Here is a 26,969-nt window from a genome sequence, read left to right as displayed (position 1 = left end):
TTTTTACTGTAGATGGACACAATACCTTTATTTATTTATTTATATGTGGTGCTGAGGATCGAACCCAGTGCCTCACACATACTAGGCAAGTGCTCTGCCACTGAGCCGCAACCCTAGCCCCTCAGGTGTTTCTTATTGCCATTTATTTAAATGGAATGAACTATAAGGAGTTGTCCCTCCTTATCTGTGGGGGATTAGTTTTAGGATCCCTCATGGATATAAAATCAACGGATGCTCAAATCCCTTATATAAAATGGTACAGTATGTGTATACAACATACACATATACTTTAACTCATCTCTAGATTACTTATAGCATCTAATACAATGCAAATGCTATGTAAACAGTTGTTATATTGTATTGATTGGGTATAGTGACAAGAAAAAAAATCTTTATAGGTTCAGTACAGAGGCAATTATTGCAGGTCTAACTACATAGTACCTTTGAGAAACAACATAACATTTCCCTCCCTGAGTAGTTTCCATCAGTGGTTGCCTAATTCCCAGCATGTGGAGCCCACAGATGTGGAGAGCAGATTGTATTCATATTTCATCATATTAACCAAATTCATTCATTCCTTCATTAAAATTTGAAGGCCACTGATGTGTGAGCCACTGCAGAAACACAGAGGAATCATACAATAACAAAGAAAAATAGAAGACCACACAATGTCATCTGGTTTTAGAAAGTATTATGAAAACAATTATCTAGGTGTTTCTCTAAGACAGACTCAGATGCACTGGCTTTGCCGGGAAGGAAACATCTTTCTGGTTTAAGTCTCAGATCTGCAAGTTAATGCCTAAACCTATGGCTACCATGTCCCTCAGACATTTTACTTGCTATTTCTGTCATAAAACATATGCCATGCAATTTTGCATCCACTTTGAATTTCTTTAACTTTTTATTTTGAAATACTTTAAAATTTTCAGAATTTCAGCAAGTGAGAGAATTCCCTATGCCCTTCACCCAGCTTCCCTTAGTACTTACATTTTATATAACTCTAGTATAATGATCAAAACTAAGAAAGTAACACTGATTTAATACTATCAATAAACTACTGGCTTTATTTTTATTTCATCATTTTCTCCACTGATGTCCCTTTTCAGTTCAGTATTCCCCAATGCATTTAGTGTCATGTCTCCTAAGTTTTCTCTAATTTTAATAGTTCTTAGTATTTCCTTGTTTCTCATGATGAAGAGTACTAGTCGTGTATTTTGTAGTCTATCCTTCATATGGGGGTGTGTCTGATGCCTTCTCATGATTAGATCAAGGCTACAATTCTCCAGGAAGAACATCACAGAAGTGATGTGTTTGCCTCAGTGCACATAAAGGAATATGTGGTATTATGTCTAATTACTGCTGAGTTTTAACGTGGACCACTTCATTAAGGTAGTGTCTGGTGGGTTTCCCTACTGTAAAGTTACTATCTTCACTTTTGTAATTGTACATATTTTTTAAAAGATACATTGAGAATATGAATATCCTGTTTCCCTCTGAATGTTCACCCATTAGTGTCAACATTTGCTAGAAGATCTTGATTGCATCAACAATCACTTGTCATTCTAATGATTAGCTTTCATTTCCTTTATTCCTATTTATTTTTAAAATTTTACTTTCAACTGACAAATAATAGATGTATACATTATGTTTATGGGATACAATGTGATGTTCTGATATGTTTACCTTGTGGAATGATTCAATCATGCTCATTTAACAAATCTATCCCCTCATTAATTATAATTCCAAAGGAAGAGTTGTCTCTACCCCCTTATTTATTTATTCATTTATTATCCTGCTATATTATATACTGCCATGAATACTTTTTTTAATTTATAATTCAATACTATTGTTATTATTTTGATGCTCAAATAGTTCCAACTTTGGCTATTAGGAGCTGATTCATGTTAAATCCTGTGTCTTTGAACAGCCTCCATTTTAAAAAAATTTATTTTACTTTCAACACTTCCTTATCATATGGCACCAGAAGATCTTCCAAGCTCATCTTTTATTTTCCCTTCCTTGAAGCAACCACTTCTCTAAGGATGGTAAACCAAGACCAGGCCCTAGATCTGCTCTTGATGTGCCCAAGAAATTGACAGCTGGAAATGACTTAGCCAGTATTCAAATACAGGTCAAGTGCTCTTTTTTACTATACCACAGATGTTCTAAGGATATCACTAATCTGAAGCTTAATCCAATTTAATATTGGAGGTAAAGCTGTTAGGAAAAATCCTTTACATTAAACAAAGATGAGAGATTTTCTAATTTATCACAGGGATATAATTATGATAAAGTTACACTAACAGTATCCTTATCAAGCAAATGGGAATAATTACAATGTTTATAGACTAAATGCCAGAAATATATATCTACATTCATTTTAGTAATCTACATTAATTGGAGGAGTGCATGATGTGCTAAATACACACAACTTGTCCTTTTTTTAAAAGTTGTTGATGGACCTTTATTTGTTTGTTTATATGTGGTGCTGAGAATTGAACCCAGTGTCTCACACATGAGGCAAGTGCTCTATCAGTGAGCCACAACCCCAGCCCACATCTTGTCCTTTCTGTGCCAAGATGATACATGTTTCATCCCATGACACCAAGGCATGAACTTCAAAGTTTTACTCTCACAGTGGTTTTGAGATTTGATATTTCCATAATCTCTTATCTGGTGTCTGTGTGGTCTGAATGTTTACAGGAGATAGGATCTTTGCTAGAGTCCTTAACCACGGATCAGTTACTGGCTCTCATGGAAATCGACTAGGCCTCAAAGGTTGAGTCCTGTAACTATCACTAATCTGACTAACCAGTAACAGGTCATGGATATATTTGACCATGTACTAGAACTGCTATTACTGTTTTCTGCTCTATATTTTCCAAGTTGATTTAGTGACCTTTATCTTCCTGATAACAAAAATCATTATTACGGTCATCACTAAATTACATAAATTACCAGTGCCCAAACAGCATTAGCAAAGGGCCAATGTTTTAGGAATCACAGAGTCTTGCACGGAGTAAATAAGCTGATTCTGGTGATTATTGTCTAATGGAACCAAGCACAGGAGAGAATTCAGATTGATGGAATGAAATAATGAATAGATTCAACATTAAAAAAGCACCTGGGGGATTGCTAAAATGCAGATTCTAATTAGGTAGGCCTGGGGTTGGGCCTTAATAAGCTCCAAAGTGATGCTCATGTTGTTGGTCCCTAGAGCACTAAGAGGAGCCAGAGAATAGAATAGGAGAAGTTGTAAATAGGGTACCAAAAACCTTTAACAGTTTGTCAGTGTTTACTGTTGCAAAATGATTATAATTACTAGATACTTTCAGGATTTTTATTTAGTTAAGGAGAAACTGTTAGGTAAACTAAGTCATTTTTTAAAAAAGAGAATTAAAAACGAAACATTGAAAACTTGTCTTCAACCTGTGAAAAAGTAAGTAACTTCTAGGAATCAACACAATCAAGGCAATTTTTAATCTCTAGCAGCATGTCATAATGTCTAATTTATAATTTAAAAAGTCCTCCTACAGAGCAGCAGATGGCTTTGGGGTTAAATTTATCCTTGTTTCTCAAATAACCAGTAAATTTAGCAACCTAGCTTTGATGAAGAGTTACACATTGTTTGTAATTATTATAATAGAGTGAGGAAGACAATTATGAGGCAATGAAAACTGACAAATGAAAGGCAGGAGAGCAACCGGGACAAAGCTGACCCACTGCACAAACTGAATACCCAGCAGCCAACACTGATGTCAATGTGTATATACTTTACTGCCCACCAATAAGTCAATTGCACAGTTCAGGTCCGAACACCAGTCACTCTCCCCAATGGACAGAAAAGCTAAGGAATACTCATCACAGTTGAGATGGTATGTGATCAGATGACTGGTATGCCATTTATTTGTCCTATCAGGGAGTTTCAGTGAGTTAGGAAGAAAATAAGTGATCTTCCTTAGCTTCAGTGACTTAAGGGTGGGATGGGAGAAACCAAACCAGCCAAGACCTTTGAGCTCTCCTCCATGTTCCAGGCTTAATATGCTGTTCCTATTAAGCAGGACTGAGGGACACGAGTCTCACTGTGCTTGCTCGCCAAGGCTTTTTTACATTTTACAAAGCAAGGGATAACAAATGGAAGACTCCCAATAAATATTTTCCCAATTCTGTCTTCACCACCCTCCACCCATTTGTAGTTTTACTGCACAAAACCAGAACTGTATACACAGAACTCTTAGATCATCTAGTAGATAGGAAGGTTATTAGAAACAATGGCAGAAATGATAGGCTACTACATCAAACTAGAAAGAAAGCATCCTTCTTGAGCTAAAGATAAATGACTTGTGATGCATAGGTCAGATTAATCAACCCAATTAGCCAGGAGTGGTGGCACACGCCTGTAAACTCAGGAGGCTGAGGCAGGAGGAATATCAAATTTGAGGCCAGTCTCAGCAACTCTGAGAGAGACCCTCAGCAACTTAGCAAGACCTTGTTTCAACAAAACAAAACAAATCAAAACAAAACGCTAACATACATTACCAAATACATTTAAGATTTCTTTCAAAGGAAAAAATTAATTTGTATCAAGTAGAGAAAACGTTCAGTATAGGTGATAAATCTTTGTTCCTTTGAAATTTGTATGAGGCTTTAAGACTGGTTAATTTTATGTATGTATGTATGTATGTACTGGGGATTGAATCCAGGAGTGCTTTACCACTGAGCCACATCCACATTTTTTTTTTTATTTGAGACAAGGTCTCATTTAAGTTGCTTAGGACCTTGCTAAGTTGCTAAAGCTGGCCTCAAACTTGTAATTCTCATTCTTTGACTTCCTGAGTGATTGGGATTACAGGTATGTGCTATGGTGCCCATTTAAGGCTCGTTAATTAAAAAGAAAAATGTTGAAGGGGGTTATATGGTCATCAAAATTAAAAGGCTTTATTTTCACATAAAATCAATTATTTATTGAATACAAATAATAGCCATCTTTTATTGAGGGTTTTCAAGGTGCCAGGAGCTTTAATTAACAATTTACTTAACAAATACTTAACCAGGCACTTAACAAATACTTTGTACCAGGCCCTATTCTAAAAGTATACTCTACAAATATTCAGGTAATAACCACTATGAGATATGAACTTGTCTCAATCCCTTTATAGATAAGGAAATAAAGTAGAGAGAGGTTAGGAGAGGTTAGGAAATATGTCCAAGGCCATTAAGCCAATAAGTGGCAGTGCCAGGATTCAAACCCAGGTAGCCTGGTTCTAGAGCCCATCCTCTTACCTAACACCATGTAGGCCTCCCTGTCTTTAATAATCACTCATCTCTACAGAATCATGAAAAACAAATTAATCTCTAAAGAAAACCTGAGAGATTAATCAGTCCAAGATCATACCTACAAGTGGCACAGCCAGAATCTGCACCAGTACTGTTACCTAACTCAGCACTCTATATGAAACCTTGTTTGAATTGTGATTATTTTTTGAAAACTTCCTCCAAGTAATTAACATATTTTACCCAAGTATTTATTTATTAAGAAAACTCAGATTAGGAAAGTTTGAGAATAAAGCTACATGTTCTTTAATTTAAACACTTAATAAATAGTCATAAGCCAAAATAGCCAAGAAGAAACACTGTGATTACTAAAACCACTGAAAGCGTTGCATTCAGTCTCTTACTCTGAATATCTTAATGCTCATATTTTACTAGGGCTTCACGACTGAGGAAATGAGCACACCCAGGTGTGGGTGAACCATGGATCTTCAGTTCTGAAGTCATTACTCATTGTAGGGAGCATAAACTAGAAGCTGATCTCAAAGTCATGTTTTTATGTATTAAAATTAACCATTCTTGGTACTTCTATTTCATTTTCTGTCTTATAAACACAGACACAAATTCTAATTTAGTTCTGGTTTGTGCTTCTTTTCCATTTCACATACAGGATGGCTCATGATGTATTTTACTTTAGTTCCTGCAATTTTTTTCCATGGAGTCTTTCCCATGTTAGATCTCTCTAAAAGTCAAAGCCAGTTGGGTTAACACATGTCAGTAATCCCAGTAACTGGGAAGGCTCAGGTAGGAAGATTGCCAAGTTCAAGACCAGTCTCAGTAATTTAGTGAGACCTTGTCTCAAAAAAAAAAAAAAAAAAAAAAAAAAAACTGGGGGCTGCAGATGTAGCTTGGTGGTAGAGTATTTGCCTAGTATGTGCAAAGCCCGGGGTTCAATCCCCAGAATCGAAAAAAATTGTCTAATTTCCGCTTTAAAAAAAAAAAAATTTCTTTAAAAGTCAAGATTTCTCAGAGATCAGAAGACATTGTTCTTAAAGATAAAGAGGAAAAAAAAAAAAAAGAAAAAAAAGAAAAAAAAAGAGGAAAAAAAAAAAAAAAAAAAAAAAAAAAAAAAAAAGATAAAGAGGGCCCCCAAAATGTCCTAATACCTACAGATAAAAATAATTATCATAGAGAAAATTCTTTAAAAAATACATCTGGGGCTGGAGTTCTGGCTCAGTGGTAGAGCGCTAGCGTGGCATATGTGAGGCACTGGGTTCGATTCTCAGCATCACATATAAATAAATGAATAAAATAAAGGTCCATCAACATCTTTAAAAAAATAAATAAAATAAAACAATAAACAAAAAAACACATCTACACTTTTTTTTTTTTTTTTTGGTGCTGGGGATCGAACCCAGGGCCTTGTGCTTGCGAGGCGAGCACTCTACCAACTGAATTATCTCCCCAGGCCACATGTATACTTTCAACGATACGTGCAATCCTTCCTGATCTGGCCCTGCCTACCTGTCTGGACTCTTTCCCTGTCGTTATTACTGACACTTAGTACATTCCACTAGCTAAGGTCTATCTGTAGTTTCCCTAAACACTCTGGAGTTTTCTCTGGCCTGTCTTTTGCACAAGCTGCTCCATATGCTTGGAATAGCCACCTTGATACTGACCCCTATCCCTCCTCCCTCTCTCTCTGTCCCTCCCCCACCCCACAAATACCTTCTTGCTAACCAAATCTTAGCTAATAATTTCCTTGATTCATCCACTCAGTCTTTCCCCTAGTCTCATGGCCTTGAAAACAATGATCATTTGATGTTATATTTACTTAAAAGTTCGATTCTTTAAATTAATTCCTTGGAGTAAGAGTGGGGTTAAAAGTTTTTTGTTGGTGTTGCTATTGTTTTTGTCATAACATGGATGCATATCCAGGATTTAGCCCAGGAACATAGTTGAAGCTTAATAAACATTTACTAAAATTTGGGGTTAAGGGTGAGGATGCTAGAGAAAAAAATGTAAGCAAGAATATATTTGAGCCTTTAGACATACTGTGTTCATCTCTCCACTTGTGAGGAATGGAAGCCAATGTATAGATATAGAGAACCCCAAGTTTAGTTCTTATTAATTGAGGAAGAACTGACACATGCTAGGAAACTACAATACTGTGGCCACAGAAACCTAGTTTTAATAGGCCTGCTGCTTATTATTTGTGTCAACTTAGCAAGTTATTTATTTGTATTTCAGCGTTCTCACTTAAAAACTGGCAACAGCTACAAGTATATAGCAAAGTACCTGAAAACTGTGGGGCTCCATTAAATGCTAGTTGAAACATAATTTTTTTTTTTTTTTTTTGCTTCATGAATGCTAGGAAAGCACTTTATCACTGAGCTACATTTCCAGCCCTGTCATACTGTCTTAATCAAAGGGAACACTTTGGGTACCTGACATTTTACTTGTCTTCTATATAATTAGAAGGCCCTCAAGTGTAGATATTAAAGAACAAAAATAAAAACAGTAAAAACCAACAAAACTCTAAACATCACATAATAACAAACATACTGTGCTGATCCACCTGTATTTCAGGCAGAATTACAGTAATAGGCAGAACTTGGTTACAATCTTTAATCAATATTCTGTATTTTGTGTTTACAGGTTTCTCTAGTCCTACTTTGACATTTTCTTTTGAGATGTTAATGACAGAGCACTTTGTAATTCCTATCGCCTAATATTTTCACCTTTAACCTTTCCTTGCCTAACAAGACTCCCAGAACTCCTCTGAGCAATGGTTTTGGTAATAAGGGAATGTAAAGGTGAAGTAGGGGTTTCTTTCTTCCTTCTTTCTACAGAGGTAGAACTTTAAAAAAAAGAAAAAGTTACATTCTCTGAAAAAGACAATTTTAGGGCAACTGACGCTTTAAAGAAGTAAACAAAAAATTCCAATGAAGTGCTTTACTGAAGATCGGCAAAAAAGGGTGAAATAAATAAGACCACATGAAAAGGCCAAAAGATGATGTGGGGAACACATAAACAGAGAAATAAGCAGACATTTAAAAACTATAGAGCCAGGTGTGGTGGCACATGCCAGTAATCCCAGCAAATGGGGAAGCTGAAGCAGGAGTATCACAAGGTCAGCCTCAGCAATTTAGCGAGGCCCTAAGCAATTCAGCGAGGCCCTAAGCAATTCAGCAAGACCCTGTTACAGAATAAAAAATAAAAAGGGCTGTGGAGGTAGATCAGTGATAAAGCACCCCTGGGTTCAATCCCAGTAACCCCCCCTCCAAAAACAAAAACAAAAACAAAAAAACCCAAAATGATAGAAGCAATCTATTACCGTGTATCGCATTTTCACAACAACAACAAAAAAAACGACAAATCAACACAAATCTTTATGTGCTTATATGTTTTTAAATGTAACACATCAACAAAAACACTTTTGTCTTATTCAGATAATCCTATTAAGGAAAAGAAAAAAAAAAAAAACCCACACAACAGAATACAGTATAAAAAACCCATTATATACCCTGTAACATGTAACATTGGCATTTAAAACAAAATGAGTAATAATTATTTACTTCTCCAAAATGCCCAACACAAAAACTATTGGAGAAGGGTACAGAAATAAACAGTTCAATGTACCAATTAAAGGCTTTCAGCTTATCTTTGATCCACAATGCAGCAAACCAGGATAGGTGTTTTCTCCTTATGAGTATCCAACCTCACTAGTGAATTAATAATTGCTTGGTCAGCTCCTCTCATCTGATGTCTCCTTGCTCCTCTATAACCGTTTAGAACAAAACATCATCACTTGTAACTATGCTAAGCATTTAAACCATGCCCCTATTTTCTTCAAACCCTAGCTAAAATAATTCTCCTTTTCTCCTATGCCTTCAACCTCTACTACTGCTGTTTTGTTCAGATGTGCATGCTCTTTGTTGGACTAGTGCACTGGATTCCTTGTAAATCTTCTGTTTGCAGTCCTACCTACAGCTCCTGTCCATCTAACTCTGCTGCCAGGGACATAACTGTTAATGTGCAGAGCTAATTGTGTTATCCCAATTCTACTCACATCTGCACTTGCAATTTTCAATAGGCTAGATTTCTATGACTTATAGAATAAATGTTAAAATCTTTTACATGGTATCCAAAACCCTTTATATTCTGGTCTATACCTAGCTCCTCTATCACTCTCCCAAGTCTATAGATTTCACATTTAAATAGCACTGGACTAAAGTTCCCACTGTTCCAATCTCCATCTACCTACCTGCAACATTCTGCTTCTGTTTAAATTTCTGGCAAGCTTGTACCTCATCTTTCAAGCCTAAGTTCAAATATTTCCTCCTTTGTGAAGCTTCCCTTGACTTGTAAGGTAATCCCTCAGCACACTGTGTGTGTGTGTGTGTGTGTGTGTGTGTAATGCTAGGGCTACATAAGTACTGTACCAATGAGCTATATCTCCAGCTCTGTGTATACTTTTGTGGGTTTTTTTTTTTTTTTTTTTCTAGGGATTCAATCTAGTGGAGCTTTACCATCCAATGATAGAGTTTCATCCCCATTTTTTTTTTTTTTTTTTGAGATAGGGTCTCACTAAGTTGTAGAGGCTGGCTTCAAACTTGTGATCCTCCTATCTCAGCTTCCTTCTTCATACTTTTTTTTTTTTTGTGGTGCTGGGGATTGAACCCAGGGCCTTGTGCATGTGAGGCAAGCACTCTACCAACTGAGCTATATCCCCAGCCCTGTACATATCTTTTTAATGAAAACTATAGTACTGTATTTTTTTTCAGTTTTATTAAGGTATAATTAACATAAAAATTATATATACTCAATATGTACAATGTGATGTTTTGATATATGTATTGTCTGTGAAATGATTTCCACATATATTGTATTTAGCATAGCACAGTAACTGACACATAAAATATTTACTGAGTAAATGAAAGTTTGATCATGTGAATAAAGAAACCTAGAAAATATAAAAACTTTAACAACTGTAAAGAGTACAAAGGACAACAAGCAAAATAGTCTACCTCAGTCTCCTTGTTATTAATCAAAACTCTTATTTGATCAGAACAAGGCAAGGGCTTTGTGTTTCAAATAGTTCTCATTCTACTTCCATCACTTTTGTTGTGTTTTCTGTCTACAACCTCACTGTGGTTATTAGACATAATGCTGACAGCAGAATAGAGAGCGCCAGCAACTTGCACTCTTCTCTGGCCCTATCCATCCCTCCAATCACTGTCACCCTTAAGGCAAATGTCCTCCTCTGACAGAGCCCCCCAAGGGACCTGGATGCAGATCAGACCCCAGCTACAGCCCAGCCAGTTATGTATATTAATAATGAGCTTATTTTCCTTGCTTGTAATTACATACAGGGCTAAGGTAACAAATAAAGTACCCTTTGAGAAAGCTTGACGCCATCAGGTAGAAATGCTCCTGAAGCTGCACTGCAGAGGCTGTTTCAGCACACCAAGCATGATGGCTCACATCTGATCATTCATAGCCAGCTGTGTCCTAGTTACCTGCTATTTTGATATTCATGTTGTTATCCAGCAGGAGATTTTCAGCCTTGAGGTCACGGTGCACAATCTTCCGACCATGACAATAATCAACAGCAGACAGAATTTGCCAGAATTTTCGCCTGGCTTCAGACTCATTTAACCGGCCATGATTAGCAAGATAGTCTGTAAAAGAAGAGAGAATTTAGAATTATTTGAACTAAATAAAATAGCCCAAGCATTAGCATTCAGGAATATTTTTTGCACCCCTGTCCCCAAAAGTTTTTTAAATGAACGAAAAATGGGTATTCAAACAACATGCTGTTTTTCAAGTTTATGGCCTGTGGAGAAGTTAATTCTAATCATATTTCAATGAAGTCCAGATAAATGGTAAGAGCCCAAGATCAGATAATGGCAAGTATCACAATAATCACAGAACAATTCAAAATGATTTTTATGGCTGGGCATTTCCTTTTTGTTGAAAAATGTATAGGCTATTTCTCTTACCTACATTTAAAAAATAAAATTTATGTAAGACAAAGGACATGAATGAATTCTCTGGCATCATCAGATAAGGGACATCTTTCCTTAAACGCTATTTTCCTACAATTGTTATAAATCTCCTCTACCATGAAATATGGTGGTACTTGCAAGCAACTTAAATAATTCCCACCCTATTTGATCCAAAGGGATAATTCTAACCTACTCAAGTATATGCAGACTTATTTTCCAAACTGAAACTGTTCTGATAGCCATGACAAATGACTGGAGACATGAATACAAGAAAAATATATTTCATAAGACACATTAGCTATCTTTGTGCAATGTTATAATCTTTTTCAAAGCAATCTACCTTACAATTACTTCTACATATACTATGTACATAAATTCCAATAGAATTAAACATTGCAATTTATTGAACTTTTATGTGAAGATCTAAAAGCCCTCTGAAATATCTCGAGGGGGAGTGTTATAGTTTCCATATGAGGTATCCCCCCCAAAAGCTCACGTGTGAGACAATGAAAGAAAAATACAGAGATGAAGTGATTGGGTTAATAAAGGTTTAACCTAATCCCTTCATAGAGATTAAGTGTAAGCAGATAGGGTGTGGCTGGAAGAGGTGGGTCCTTGGGAGTGTGTCTTTGGGGTTTATATTTTGTCATGGGGAAGAGAGCTCTCTCTCTGCCTCCTGATGGTCATGTCTTGAGCCACTTTCCTCCACCACACTCTTTTCCCATGATGTGTTGCCTCACCCAGAGCCCTGAAGAATGGAGTCAGCTGTCTATGAAACCATGAGCCCCCAAATAAATTTTCCCTCCTCTAAAATTGTTCTTGTCAGGTCTTTTGGTCACAGCAATGAAAAAGCTGACTAAAACAGGGAGAGAGATCATTATAAATTCTAAAAGATTTTTATTTAAGATACATTTCCTAAGTAGGGAATTATGTTGGTGAATCAGTATTCAGTTACCTGAACACATTTTCTGCTTTAGTGTATATGGTTTATTCGTTTTTAAATTCCATGCCTTTGACCCATGTCCTTCTCAATACAAAGTTTACTAATATCTGTATAGTCTCTATAGTTTACAAATGATTCATATTGTACCATTTAATTTAATCTTCCTAAAACCTCTATGACAGTCATTATTCTAATTTTCACCTTAGATAAAAGAATGATGATGGGGGATTAAGTAATCTGGCTGAATTTGTTCAACTGCTGAGGGAATTTCTTAATCTGGAACCAGAACCTCTGATTAAATTCTTTTATTACCTCAACTGTCTTTACTAGACTTGTTGAAATCCTAATCATTCTTTTAAAGCTTTATTCAGGGGTGGGGATATAGCTTAGTTGGTAGAGTGCCTTCCTCGCATGCACAAGGCCCTGGGTTCAATTCCCAGCACCACAAAAAAAAAAAGCTTTATTCAAATGTCACCTTACCCATAAGCAGTCCCTCATTACTTCACATAGATGTAATCTTTCTTCTCTGAACTCCATACCACTTATTATTCATATATTTATTGTAAATATTCCAACATGTACCACACAGTCCTAACTCTAACACATTGTGCTTAAAAAATAAAAGATATCTTTAAGCTTCCTGAGAACAGGAACCATGGTATTCTCTTCTGTATTCTCTGTAATGCTAGGCCCTATACAAAGCATGGGTACTTACTCCTTAGCTGATTAAGGTCCTATCATGGTTGGCATCATAAACTTTTCCATCAACAGTATTATAAAAATGTGCAGCACTCCATGACAAATGACTACAAGCCTGACCATTCTAAATGTTCTATGCATTATAGTCCACATATTACTATATCTGCTAGTACCAGAACTGAGATGATTAGCTCAAAACATCTTCCTCTTGCCGTTATAGAACCTGCATAGTAGCCATCTATAATTCTGAAGAAGAGAGGATCACTTTAGAATATGTATAATTTTTAGTTAAACCTTTCATACTGTTATCATGGAGATGACATTTAATAATTGTCCAGTGGACAATGTGCCTTCTATGCATGAGAGTGAGCCAGAGTCTCACCTCCACACTGGATAATCTGGGAGAAACATAATAAAAGGTTGGTCCCTTGCACAAACAACCTACTGAGAAGAATGCAATGTGCCTTCTGTGAGGGAATGTCTTGATTAGTTTCTATTGAAAATGCTGAGTCAATATGGGTTAGTGGGAAAGATTTTTGAGACTTCAGCAACACAGAGAAACCTACAGATTCAATGTGAACAGGTACAAGTTGATATCTGTGAAAAAAGATCCCAAACTACTGACATAGAAATGAATCACAGGAAGCATACTGAAATCTATAGTTATTGTTTTTTTGACAATATCAGTCCAAATTGGCATGGCCACAGGAAAAGGAGAAGAAACACTTTGAAGCTTGGCATCAAGCTTGTCTAACAAACAAAGGCATAGTGTACTTAACATTAAATTACCAGGGAAACAAAAAAAGTCATTCAAATATCAATAAACATGTAACAGTATAAGAAATATAACAACATCCAAATTAAGGAGATTAAGAGACAACCTATTTCAAGAGGTGGTACTTTCATTCTTTAAGTGAAAATCTCAGCAAGTATTCCATTATATCTATTATCTTCCCCATTCTTTGTTATTTCTGCAGTTGAGGCATCTGTAAGTACTGAATCTGTTGAGAAATCACTAATAGAAGTAACAAGCACAAACTTGTGGTCACAAACACAATTATGTTTAGGTATACACCATTCCCTTGAGGAATGTGGTTACCAATTCAACTTAAGCTAATGCCTAAGGTTTTCAAGTTACCATGCATGAAGAAATCTCATGTTTCACATTAAAAACTTCATTTAATTATGATTACAGAACAAACTCATAAGTGTAATAGCCATTCTCTATAGTTATTACTTATGTATTTGTTTTTGGTGAATGGATGGTTTTGAAATCAATTCTTTTTTTTCCATGTTTACATTTGTTCTGTTTAAATGAAATGTAACTTTTTATTTGTTGACTCCTGTCAATGAATTTGGTTATATTTCATATGTTCCCTTGTCCTGTTTTGCTTTTTTGGTAACTGTTTTTTCTTGCTGTGGATCAAACCCAGGGCCTCATGCATGGCAGGTAAGTACTTTGCCACTGAGCCACATCCCCAGCCTCTCTGATGATTGATTTTTATTGTATCTCATAAAAGTCATGGTCAGAAATAGACTGGACAATTTAAGCTCAATAATGATAGTCTTAGAAATACCTGTAAAAGCTGGGCCCTTGGGAGGCTGAGGCAGGAGGATTGCAAGTTCAAAGCCAGCCTCAGCAACTTAGCAAGGCCCTAAGTGACTTAGTGAGACTCTGTTTCAAAAAGGGGTTGGGGGGGCACTGGGGATGTGTCTCAGTGGTTAAGCATCCCCATGTTCAAACCCAAGTACCAAAAAAAAAAAAAGAAAAAGAAAAAGAAATACTAGTACATATACTAGTACAAATACTAGACAAAAGAACAGATAATACAATGTGATAAAGGTTAGCAAAGGAATAAATATATCCTAATAAGTTTCCAATTTTCAGCTATCTTTCTAAATTTTCTTTTTATTATGAAAGCTTCCAACATACATAAAAATAGAGAAAATAATGTAACAAATCCCCCAGATTCTAAAGTTCTGATCATTTTGCCACTTGATTCATTATTCTTTTTTTTATTTGCCGTAGTGACATAAAGCAAATCTTGACATCATTTTGTTTCACCCTAAATACTTGTATCTCTTAAAAGAAAAAAGACATTTTCCACATAGCCAAAATACCATACCTCACAAAATTGACAATTCCTTAATATTATCTAGTACCCAGTTTGAATTTACATTTCCCCAGTTGACTTATTTGAATCAGGATCCAAACAGGATGTACATTCTGTATTCACTCATCTTATTCTAAATAAATTTCCCTACTCTCCACTTTCCCTTTCCCCATGACACTGACTTGAAAACACCAGGTTGGTTGTTGTACATTATGGATTTGTCCTCTGCTTCCTTACTATACTGTTTTACTTTTCAACCTCCCTATATTTACTATAAATTGGAATTCAATTATAAAGGATTGAATAGATTTAGGTTTAATTTTTGTTGGAAGGTGGCAAGAATGTCACAAGTGCATCTATGGAGAGAATGTATTATTAGGTTCTCCTGATCTTGAGTGTTAAGATTGATTAGTGAGTTCTGAGGGTAAGAGCTTGATCCTTCAATTAAAGATTACCATCAATCTTTCTCCTAATGTGATGGTTCTCAAACTACATCTGACTTTTAGAGGGCCTGTTAACCAGAGACTACTGGTACCAATTCTTAGAGGTTCTAATATAATAGGTGTTGGAAAGGGTCCTAGAATTTGCTACTTTTTTAGAAGTATGCAGATAATGCTTAAGATGTTGACACAGGGGCCACACTTTGAGAACCAATGTGCCAACGGTTTTAGTGTTTCATTGATGGCCATTATGTGAATCAATGATTTCACTAGGAATTACAAATTGTGATTTTTGTCATTTGGATTCAGGTCCCAATTACTACATGGAATTCTTCTGTAGGGAAATTCTTCTCTTGTCAACTAGGGTTGTTAGTTATCATGAACTATAATCTGAATGGGTTAGGAAGGATGAATGCTAAATTCTTTCTCAATAAGTACCAACTTCCAGAGTAAGGATCTAGTACACTAGATGACTATCAAGATTTGTATGTCTGTTTATTATTTAGCAATTTTTTCTCTTTCACAATTCTTTTAAGTATCATAATGAACACCTAGATTTTTGTATATTCAATTGTTTGAATCAACTGTAGTCATGATTTCTGACACTCAGATTTTCCCATCTTTGGCCAGTAAAAACCACTTCACACTGTTTTTTTGTTTTTTGTTTTTTTTGGTGCTGGGGATTAAACCCAGGGGCACTTAACCACTGAGCTACATCCCGAGCCCTTTTCATCTTTTATTTTGAGATAGGGTCTTGTTAAGGCTTCTTTGAACTTGTGGTCCTCCTGCCTTAGGGATTATAGGTGTGTACCACTGTGCTCATCCTGTTTTTTGTTTTAAACATTAACAAAGAAATAGTCAGCTTTGCTGTCTCTGGTATAATAAAAGTACCCCATTCTTATCTTGACTACTTCCTGTCCCAAACCTGGATCAGTCATTTCTCTAAGAAGTCTGGCTCTTCTCACAGGGAATAAGCTCATGGTGCTTATTACTGCAGGGACAGCACTACTCTTAAGCCTTTTCAGGGCAAAGCTAGGAGGTAAATATTTTCCAAAAAGATTCATAAACTCATGCTATTTATGTCCATTTCAATTTTAACATTCTAAAAAATAACATTTCTTAGATTTCCTTTTTTTTTTTTTTTTTTTTGGTGCTGGGGATTGAACCCACGGCCTTGTGCTTGGCAACTGAGCTATCTCCCCAGCCCTGATTTTTTAAAAAAGAAAACATATCTTTTTCTTATACTACAAGACCTTGGTTCTTAATATTATCACAAATTATTAGTTTTATCCTACAGTAAATGTAAAACAGTTTCAAAATAGTGATAATAATATTACTACTAACAATGAAATTACTGGATAATATTTAAAAGCTAATATTTCTTTATAGTTTTTTTAATCTTGAGATTATATTGTTGTAGAATATGGAGTTACAAGACCTACCTGTGTGTGGTGTGTTGCCAATGTGACATAAGACGGGTGTGTTTGCTTTCAAATATTAGAAATTTCTTTTCTCTCTCTTCTTTAACCCTATTTTTTGAATAACACTAGATGTTTAACATGATGCCAAAATTAAAACCATAATAAGATTTACACTAAGCTTTGCTACCATCCCTGTTCCTTCCCTATCTAGGCAATTTTTTTTTTTTGGTACGAGGGATTGAACTCAGGGACACTCAACCACTGAACCACATCCCCAGCCCTATTTTGTATTTTATTTAGAGACAGGGTCTCACTGAGTTGCTTAGGGCCTTGCTAAGTTGCTGAAGTTAGCTTTGAACTCGAGATTCTCCTGCCTCAGTCTTCCAAGTTGCTGGGATTACAGGTGTGTGCCACCATGCCTCGCTGTTTAGGTAACTTTTTAAAATTAGTTTTTGGTTTACCCTTTCTGTGTTTTATTTTATATGAGAAAATAAATTTATACTTGTATTTTCCCCACTTCTTCATAAAAAAAATTTATAAATTTCACAGAACACAGAAATCTTCAACACTCCTTTACAGCATTGGAGATATATTTGATATTTAATAGAATGGTGCTAATAATAATAATAGAATGGTGCCTTCAAACTGTCAATCTTGCTAACTATGGAATCTTGAGCAAATTACTTAACCTCCTGAACCCTCCCTTTGCTAATCCCCCAAAGGGGGTAACAATGGAATCTACCACACACAGTTAAGCAAAGATTAAATTTTAAAAGTCCAAATAAAAAAACAAAGTCAGGCACAGTGGTACACACCTGTAATCCCAGCTGCTTGGGAGGCTGAGGCAGTAGGATCCCAAGTTCAAAGCCAGCCTCAGCAAAAGCGCGGCGCTAAGCAACTCAGTGAGACCCTGTCTCTAAATAAAATATGAAATAGGACTGGGGATGCGGCTCAGTGGTCAAGTGCCCCTGAGTTCAATCCCTGATACCCCAAACAAACAAACAAAAAACAAAACAAAGCCTTGGCATAGTGCCTGAGATATAAAAGTGCTAAAAAACCTTAGCTATTGCTTCAATTATGATTATTACTGTTGCTGTTGCTATTAACCTGAGAGGCTGACTCAGGCTACCCTCCTTTCCTAACTTCCTTTTCTACCAGTTAGTCCCTTTGATATGGTTTCTATGTTTCACACCCCACTGAAGTTGCTTTCAAATCACCCATAACTCCCCCTAGGGTAAAGATATTACCCTTTTTCAGTTCTCATTTTTTATGACCTTTCAATTATATTTAATACTTAAATGGTCTTCAAAATAAACAGCTCTCCCTATTGATTCTGTGTTTACCTGGTCTCTTCCATCTCCTTCACTAATTGGCTCATTTCCCTTCTAACTATAAGAAAATATCATTGTCTAGTTTGGGTCTTTGCCTTTCTTTGTCTATATTCCTTCCCTAAACGAATACCTTTGTGTGGATAATCTTTGATGTGCTTTATTCTTAGCTGGACAACTTTAATTTTTTTTCATAATCTTGTCATTTAGTTCCTGCTTTGGGGATGTCTCTTACTCAGTTGAGATATATCTTAACTCTGTCCTGGGATCTTCACAGATCTAATGAATCCTAGGATGTGTCTTAGAATCTTCACAGATCTATCAAGAATCTACTGAAAATTATGTACACATACAAATGCACATTACAATTTGAATGCAATTGAAACTGGGTGACTTGAAAGCAACTTCGGTGGGGTGTAAAACACAGAAACCATATCAAAGGGACTAATGGGTAGAAAAGGAAGTTAGGAAAGGAAGGTAGGCTGAGTCAGCCTCTCAGGTTAAGAGCAACAGCGAAGTCTATAAAAATCTTAGGTTTAATATTGGCTTAAGAAACTCTGTCCTGGGGGGATTCTGTTCATTACCAAGAATTCAATAAAAAATTATCTCTAGATTTGCCAAGTCCATTTGCCCTTTCAACATTTACTTAATCATATATCTAAACAAATTTTCTTTTTACCACACATGACCAAGACTGAGCTCAATATTTCCCCCCCAAATAAACTTCATTATCATCCTCTAGGTCTCTATACCTATCATCTTACAATCATTTGAACTCAAAACTTCAAATAATTTGCCACCAACCTTCAAATTACTGAAGCCCCAGTAAGTAGGTTTCAAGTTATACAGAATTAAGTTTTATATAGTTTAATTAATCAATGTTTTCCTTCTGCTTTTATAGGTAAGTCTAAATTTCATGGCATAGTGCCTGACACATAATAAACGCTCATCAAATGTTATCAGTTATCATCATTGTCATCATCACTACTTGTGGCATCTCTTCCCTCAAGGATAGAGGCAATTTTCCCAGCACCTTATCAAAGAAGTGGGAAAACCAAACAGCTAAGTTCCCTTACGCTTTAGAGATATCAAAATCTTTGCAAAACTACTGTTAAGCCTTGTATTCTCCCGTTAGAAATTATCAGCATCTCTTAGAAATGGAGAATGGCAGTCCAAAAAATTAATATTTTTTGCAATTAAATATTTGTTATGTTAAAAGGATTTAATTTGTAATTTCATCAATTTGTAATTTGGGAGTAAACATGCTCATGTCAATTTAACAGTCTATTTTTTAAAAAGTCTTTAAAAACTCAGAACTAAATCCTGGTCAGAGGTTCCCAACAAACGCATTTATGAAGACCTTGCATTTCTAATTGCTAAATTTGAAGAATCTGAACACTATGAACCCTCAGGCTCCAACAAAGCAATCAAAACTGGCTCATCTGTGCTTTTCAAAATATTTTGAAAATCTATTATTTTCAATTCTCATATCCAGATCTCTACCTATTTTTTTTTTCTCTAGTGGTTCTTAGAGTCCTCTAATTGTTACAAAAATGTTATGTGAAACAAAATACCATTCTTATTGTAGATCACAACTTTTTGACATAGCTTGTGCTGGCTTGTACCAAGCAGTATTGGATAAAACATAACCAAGAAAGGAAGGTCCATAAAATAAAATAAAACCCTGAAAAAAATTTTAGTATATTAATATATGCGCCATCTGACATATAAACACTTGTAGAAGATGAATTAGGTGTCTGATCTGCACTGAAATAGGATAATCTGGGTTACCTTAATTTTATATATTAGATTATAAATTATAAAATTAAATTATATTAAACTTTTAACCTTGAGACATATTTGTGAATATGAAACTACAGATTATAAAATATTTTGCTTTATTCTGTTTGTTTTTGTAAGCACATAATCAATTCAAATTGTGTGTTTGAAGAAAATTAAGGAAATTGTTGCTTGTGGTATACTCTAGCAATTTAATTGTGCTTTCAGCAATTTCCCTACATTAGACTGTTCCCATCTGTTAGTGTCTGAATCAGTTCTTCAAGCTATGTGGAACTACTGAAACAAATCATGTTTTTCTGAGAAGTAAAATGAGTTTTTAGTTACATAGTTTAAATTTTTAAAGGTTATTTACAATTGATTTCCATGACTATATGTTCAAGTGTTCAGTAACAAAAACAATAAATATAGTCAAACTTTACTAAAATTACTTATAATCCTCTCACAGAAGCTGAGAGGTTACAATACATGACGTTAGTAACAGATACACAGCAAACATACATATATATTTAATATATAAATATACATATGTTTATTTATGTATTTTACCTAGGGAGAGTCTAAATTATAATAGAAATAAATTTGAGTTGGACGAGCCTGATTTTGAATTCTGGTTCTGTTTCTCACTGCTGTATGACCTTGGGCAAATTATTTAGTCCTGGATTACTGATTTCCTCAGTAATCAACTCCCAAGTTTTGTTGCTTAGTGAGAGTCATGCCTCAAATTGCTCTGCATGTGAACTGTAACTTAATGGCAAGGAACCCATAGAGGGGATTTTATTTCCCCATCTATCCTATTGGCCTCTGCCTGTACATAACAATTTCTTTATTCTGTTGTGTCAGAATATCATGTCCTCAGAATCTAACAAGACTTTAATAGTTACCACACAAACATACATTTGGGAAAAACTAAAACTTCCAATTTTGAAATACTTATTAGGGCAAACTGAGGCTTATAAAGATAAACATGTACAAAAACCATGATTTTTGGGCTAAGTTTTCATATATGTGATATAAGTCTTTTAAAACCCCAAATCACTTAAGTTACATTATGAGCAATGAGCACAGTAGTACAGGACTACTTAGGACCCTCAACTGTGCTGTCTTCAGGTTGATCTCAAAGCACAATGCTTTCTCCCTTATGGAACTGAATTTAGGAAGAAAGAAATTCATAGAAAACTATGAATTCAAAGAAATTCATAGAAAACTGAGTTTAAAGAGTAAGAGTCATTCATATATTCATTTGTTCAACAAATATTTGCATGACTGTGTCATGTGGCACCTTGTCCTCATGATACTACTACTTAAGTGGAGAAAAAGATAATAAGTAGACAAAAATGATAACTGCAGGGTACAATAAATGCCAGAGAAATAGTGTAACCAACTGGAAAGTACCTGAAGGAGGCCACTCTAGATAGACCGATCAAGAGATGCTTCTTGGAAAAAAGAAGTACCCTAGAATAAGATATAGCATGCTCATGAAACCAAAAGGAAACCAATGAGGATAAAGCACAAAGAGCAAGAAAGTGGGTAAGGCATATGATGAAACAGAATCGGAAGAAGTCATCAAACTAAACAAAATTTATAGGCATAAGGAGGAATTCCGTACTTTAAAACATTGTTAAACCATTTAAGGGTTTTAAGTGGGTCAGAAACCTGATGAAATTTACCTTTTAAAAGCTCTTAAAAATAATCTGAAACTGTGAACTCCTTGCTATAAGCTGTATAGTTCTGAAAATTAAATTAAAAAATGTAAGCACCTCTATGGGAGTAGTATAAACAGCTGATGTGGGAGCGACAAGGAAATAAAATTCAGTTTCTAAGCAAACAAATTTACAATTCATATGAGAAAAGAAGGTTAAATAGTAAAAACTTTAATTGGCACTTCAAAACAATCACAGAAGAGATGTCATTAAGTAATACTAGCTTGCAGACAAGATGAGATATTGTCTGAAACACCATAAATTCTCTCAATATGATTTCAGAACAATAGCTGGGTTTTCTAGCTGATTTTATGGAGTAATGTTTCATTGTCCCAGAACTGATTTTTAGGCAATGATTTTCTTCTTTTGAATAATGTCAATTGAACAGCCTGGGAAAGTGTCCAGATTCATATTTAATACTACCAGATGATGATGATGTCATCTCAATGGTATTAAACATTCCAGACAATTCCCCAAATAGGTATTTTCGGCCCACCTATTTTTGTCATCTCTACAGGACCTACAAATCTGCTGACTTATTTCTGAGTAATGATTCTGACTGGACTGATAAATGAATCATTCTAAACTGAACTACTGATGTTGTGTGCTATTTACTTAATTTATGGTAGTGTTATAATAATATTTATAAATGCAATCTGGTCACACTTTTAACATGTTCTTTACACAGATAAATACATCCAGATAGCTATTTTGATATGCAATTATTTCTTAAGAAGGAAATGTAGTCTAAACATTAGGGTTTAACAAATCATGCAATTTTTAGGAAGTGGTATTCAAATGTCAAACTTGGAGAAAAATATCTAACTTTGAGAATAAAATACTAATTAAAGAAGTAGATTTGTTAATTTTAACATTTTGCTTTCTGCATAGACATACTCTAAAGATATTTACATTTTTGGCAAATTCTTGGGATCCAAGTCATTGTCATTATTCACTCACAAAGAACAATATGTGCCTCTTTTACTTTTTCACTGAGTTCTTCAGGTGAAGTTAAAGAATCCAGTCACACTGGATTTTTTTTTTTTTTCTCATTCAGAAATGGGTACTGGGTACCCAAAAGTATGAATTAAATTGTGCTAAGCAGGAACCATTTTTCAATGGAGCTCTTGTAATAAAGTTAGCTAAAGACCAAATCAAGGTTCTTGGATAAACACATTTATGAAAATCAAGTTCCTTAGTTTATTAATGCATGGTTTGATTATGATGAATGTTTACTGGGGTCCTACAGAGTAAATAACAGTTATAATGGGAAGTTACTTATCAAAGAGGAAAAGGACAATAGTGAAAGGGAAGAGCCAGCTGGAAAAAATAAGATTCCAACCACCTGCTCAACCATTTAGAAATAAAAGATGATAGGTAATTCAGTGACAAACACATTACAATGCTGCAATATTTTTGTGGTGGATTACAGTTCCCATTTTTTCACTCCCTCCCCATAGTTGAATTATTTACCCATACCCTTTGTCATGTGACTTTGTAGTATTTTCCAGAACAAGGGGTATACAACCCTTCCCTTTGGTCTTGCATGGGGAATGTGTACAGTTTGCTTTGATTTCTTGTTTCTACAATCGACCATGATAGGAGGAGCCCAGAATGAGAGATGCTGCATACATCTGAACCCAATCCGTAGCCTGAAGCAGAACCACCCCAGTGACCTACATACAAAAAGTATTTGTTGATGAAAACCACTGAATTTGGGGGACTGTTGTATAACAGTATCACAACAGAACAAAGACTGGTACAATTTCCAATATCAGAAAAAAGAAATATGCTTAGATACAAAATTCACAATAGGTACTAAGAAATCTTTTGAACATCTGCCACACAATTTATAATTGTGATATTTTGTGTTCCTTAACTATTACACATATATTTTAATATTTTTACACACCTGAATGACATTTTTAGATATCAATGCCAATTGGCCTTGAAGAACATTTGATTGGAATCTGCTCCTGTGTACTGTATTAATTATTGACTTGGTTACATAAGATGACGTAGAAAAGACTAATCTGAATTTGCCCCTCAGAATGAGGTTTCTTGAGCACTTTTCTCAAGCCAGTTTATTCACAGCCTGTTCATTTCCAGGCTCAATGCTGGGAAAGGGGCACAACTAATTAGGTTCTGGAGAAAGAATTATGATTCAATTCCAGAAGCAAAGGAAGATAAAAGACATAGAAGGGTTACTTACGGCTAACTCCTAAGTCAAGGCAGTAATTATAAATGCTCCAAAACAACATTGACTAATGTTAAAAACACTGGGCACTGTTCTCAGTTCTTGGGAAAATCATTTAATCTTTGTAGGCTTCAGTTTCTAAATATACATAATTAGTATAACTTCTAAGGTTGTCTTCTAATTCAGTATTAATATTCCAATGGATATCAGCTTTGTATAAAATGTGACTTCAAATTCTCCTTTAGTTTGTTTTTACCTCATTTCTTCCCTGTAATTTCTGGTTCAAAATTCCTAGAGCACTTATTTTAAGATTAGAGAGAAGTTCGATATATTATGTTGACAGTTCTGAAACTACCTTTTTCCAGCAGTGAGGCTAAAAAGCCAGAATTCTGAGTAGAAAATGATCGACTGCTAGAAGACAGAATCAAATCCAAGAAGCACAGGAAAGATGAAAGGTAAATGGTTCCAGTTTGGGTTAGCTGGGGATCTAAGACAGGCAACAGAGCCTGACTCCACATAGGGTAGCAACAGAAACCAGGAGCCAATATTTCCAAAAACTACTAGTAGTGTACCAAGAGTGTGCCGAGGGAGAGAGAGGGATATGAGACCCTGTAACCCTGTAGCTATTTAACACGTGTCTTTTTAATGGCAGAAAGAGAAACTGACAATGCTTATGGAACCTGCTGATCCTAAGAACTTAGTGATAACAACCCTGAGTAACAGGAACAGGTAGAGTCTTGAGCAAGGTTTTCTTTTGTGGCCTTTAAAAGATTAATATTCAGCAAAAGGACATGACTTCATAGAGCTGGGTTTGCAGATTTGACTCTTACATTGAATGGTATCTTCAGATGGTTTAAGTGGTTAGTCTTGTGCCACACCGTGGTTAACCAGGAAAGAGATTAGCATGGGTTTTTAATCATTACTCTTAAGAAAACCAAACACACTATTATGGTGTACTGCTGACACGAAGTTTAAGATAAAGCACCCCAAGACACTGTTTGGTATCTTTCCATAACTTCTGTTAAAGCCAGAGTTTAAGCTAATAATGGTGGAATCAGAGTTTAGTATATGTCTCACTCTGTGTCCTTAGCTTAAAGTTCCAGTCCTGGCAAAGTTAGAACATGGTTCTAGGATGTGAAAGTCATCAAAAATCCTCATATTCTCACAAGTGTTGTTTTTGTAGATTTCAGAATGTGAGTTTTCTGATCACCTTCGTGTTTAGTCAGGCAGCTGCTCCACGGTCTCTTTGATCTATATTTTTTTTCTTTTTTATTGCTTTTATTAATGCATTATAGCTATACATAATAGTTGGGTTTATTTTGACATAATCACACATGCATGGAATTTAATTTGCTTCATTTCAGTCCCCATTCCCTATTCTTTTCCTCCCTCCTCCCTCTCTCTATTCCCCTTCCTCTACTCTACTGGTTTTCTATTTATTTAATCTGTTTATTTTTAATTAGTGCTTTAGAGATATACATAAAGGTAGAATTCACTGTGGTACATTTATACATATACATAGTTTAACTCTGTTGAATTTATTCTGCATTTCCTCCCCTTTCCCATCCCTCTTCCTTCCCCCTCAACCTCTTTTTTCTATTCCACTGATCTTCCCTGTATTCTTATGATATCTGATCCCCCAATCCTTTTTCCTTCCCTTACTTTGCTCTAGCTTCCACATATGAGAGAAAACATATGACCCTTGATTTTCTGAATCTGGCCTATTTAATTTAGCATGATATTCTCCATTTCCACCCATTTACCAGCAAATGTCTTAATTTCATTCTTTAAGACTGAGTAAAACTGCATTCTGTGTATACACATACACACACACAGATATATATGGAATTTATATACCACATTTTCTTAATTCATCTATTGATGAATTCATCTATTGATGAATTCATCTATTGATGAACCTGGGCTGGTTCCATAACCTGGCTATTGTAAGCTGTGCTGCTATAAACACTGATGTGGCTATATCACTACAGTATGCTGATTTTAGTTCTTCTGGATAAATTCTGAGTAGTGGGATACCTGGATCATATGATGGTTCCACTCCCAGTTTTTCAAGGAATCTCCATACTGCTTTCCAGAGTGGTTGTACTAATTCACAGTCCCACAAAAAATGTCTGAGTGTATCTTTTCCCCTACATCCTTGCCAGCATTTATGACTGTGCTCCTGGTAATTGCCAGTCTGAATGGAGTGAGATGAAATAACAATGTAGTTTTGATTTGCATTTCTCTGATTGTTAGAAAAGTTGAATATTGTTGGCTATTTGTATTTTTTCTTTTGAGAAATGTTTAGCTCTTTTGCCCATTTACTAATTGGGTTATTTTTTTTTTTTTATTGGGTTATTTGTATTGTTGTTGTTAAATGTTTTGAGTTCTTTATAATATTTTGGATATTAAGTCCCTGTCAACAGGCTAATATCCTCTGGCAAAGATTTTGTCCCATTCCATAGGCTCTCTTCACACTCCTAATCATTTCCTTTGCTGTGCAGAAGCTTCTTAAATTGATGCCATTCCACTTACTGATTCTTGGTTTTATTCCTTGTTAAGGAAGTTGGTGCCTGCAGAATGTGGTTGGGAGTGTTGACCCTATGTTTTCTTCTAACACTTGCAGAGTTTCTAGTCTAATCCTAAGTCTTTGATCCACGATGATTTGACTTTTGTGCAGAGTGAGATAGGAATCTAGTTTCATTCTTCTACATAAGGGTGAGTGATAGGGGGTAATTTCATTCTGTTACATATGGATTTCCAGTTTTCCCAGCATCATTTGTTAAGATGGCTATCTTTTCTTCTACACATATTTTTGGCACCTTTGTCAAGTATCAGATGACTATAACTATGTGGGTTTGTCTCTGTGTCTTCTATTTCATCTCACTGTCTGACTTAACTTTCTAATCAATGTTTTCCATCCTCCTGTTCCTTCCTTTTCTGAGGAAGAAAAAATAATTTAATGGTAAATCCATTTTGCTTTCTGGGAATATATTATCTAATTATGATTTAATTATCTAATTATTAAAAAAAGTTAGTAAAAAA

At 35.3% G+C, this 26,969-nt stretch overlaps 1 protein-coding gene across 1 annotated transcript in view; it reads right to left on the bottom strand.

Annotated features, from left to right (window-relative positions):
* SIK2 (salt inducible kinase 2) overlaps window positions 1–26,969 on the bottom strand; it is a 108,181-nt gene that overhangs the window by 26,971 nt on the left and 54,241 nt on the right. Inside the window, exon 4 of the mRNA XM_079101584.1 lies at window positions 10,794–10,955. Coding sequence (XP_078957710.1) covers window positions 10,794–10,955 — 162 coding nt within the window. The remainder of the gene's footprint in view (window positions 1–10,793; window positions 10,956–26,969) is intronic.

The sequence above is a fragment of the Sciurus vulgaris genome (genome assembly GCF_902686455.1).
Source record: "Sciurus vulgaris genome assembly, chromosome: 11".
In the NCBI taxonomy this organism is placed as follows: Eukaryota; Metazoa; Chordata; class Mammalia; order Rodentia; family Sciuridae; genus Sciurus; species Sciurus vulgaris.
The sequence above is the reverse complement of the archived record's forward strand: the minus strand, read 5'-3'. Positions and strand labels throughout refer to the sequence as shown.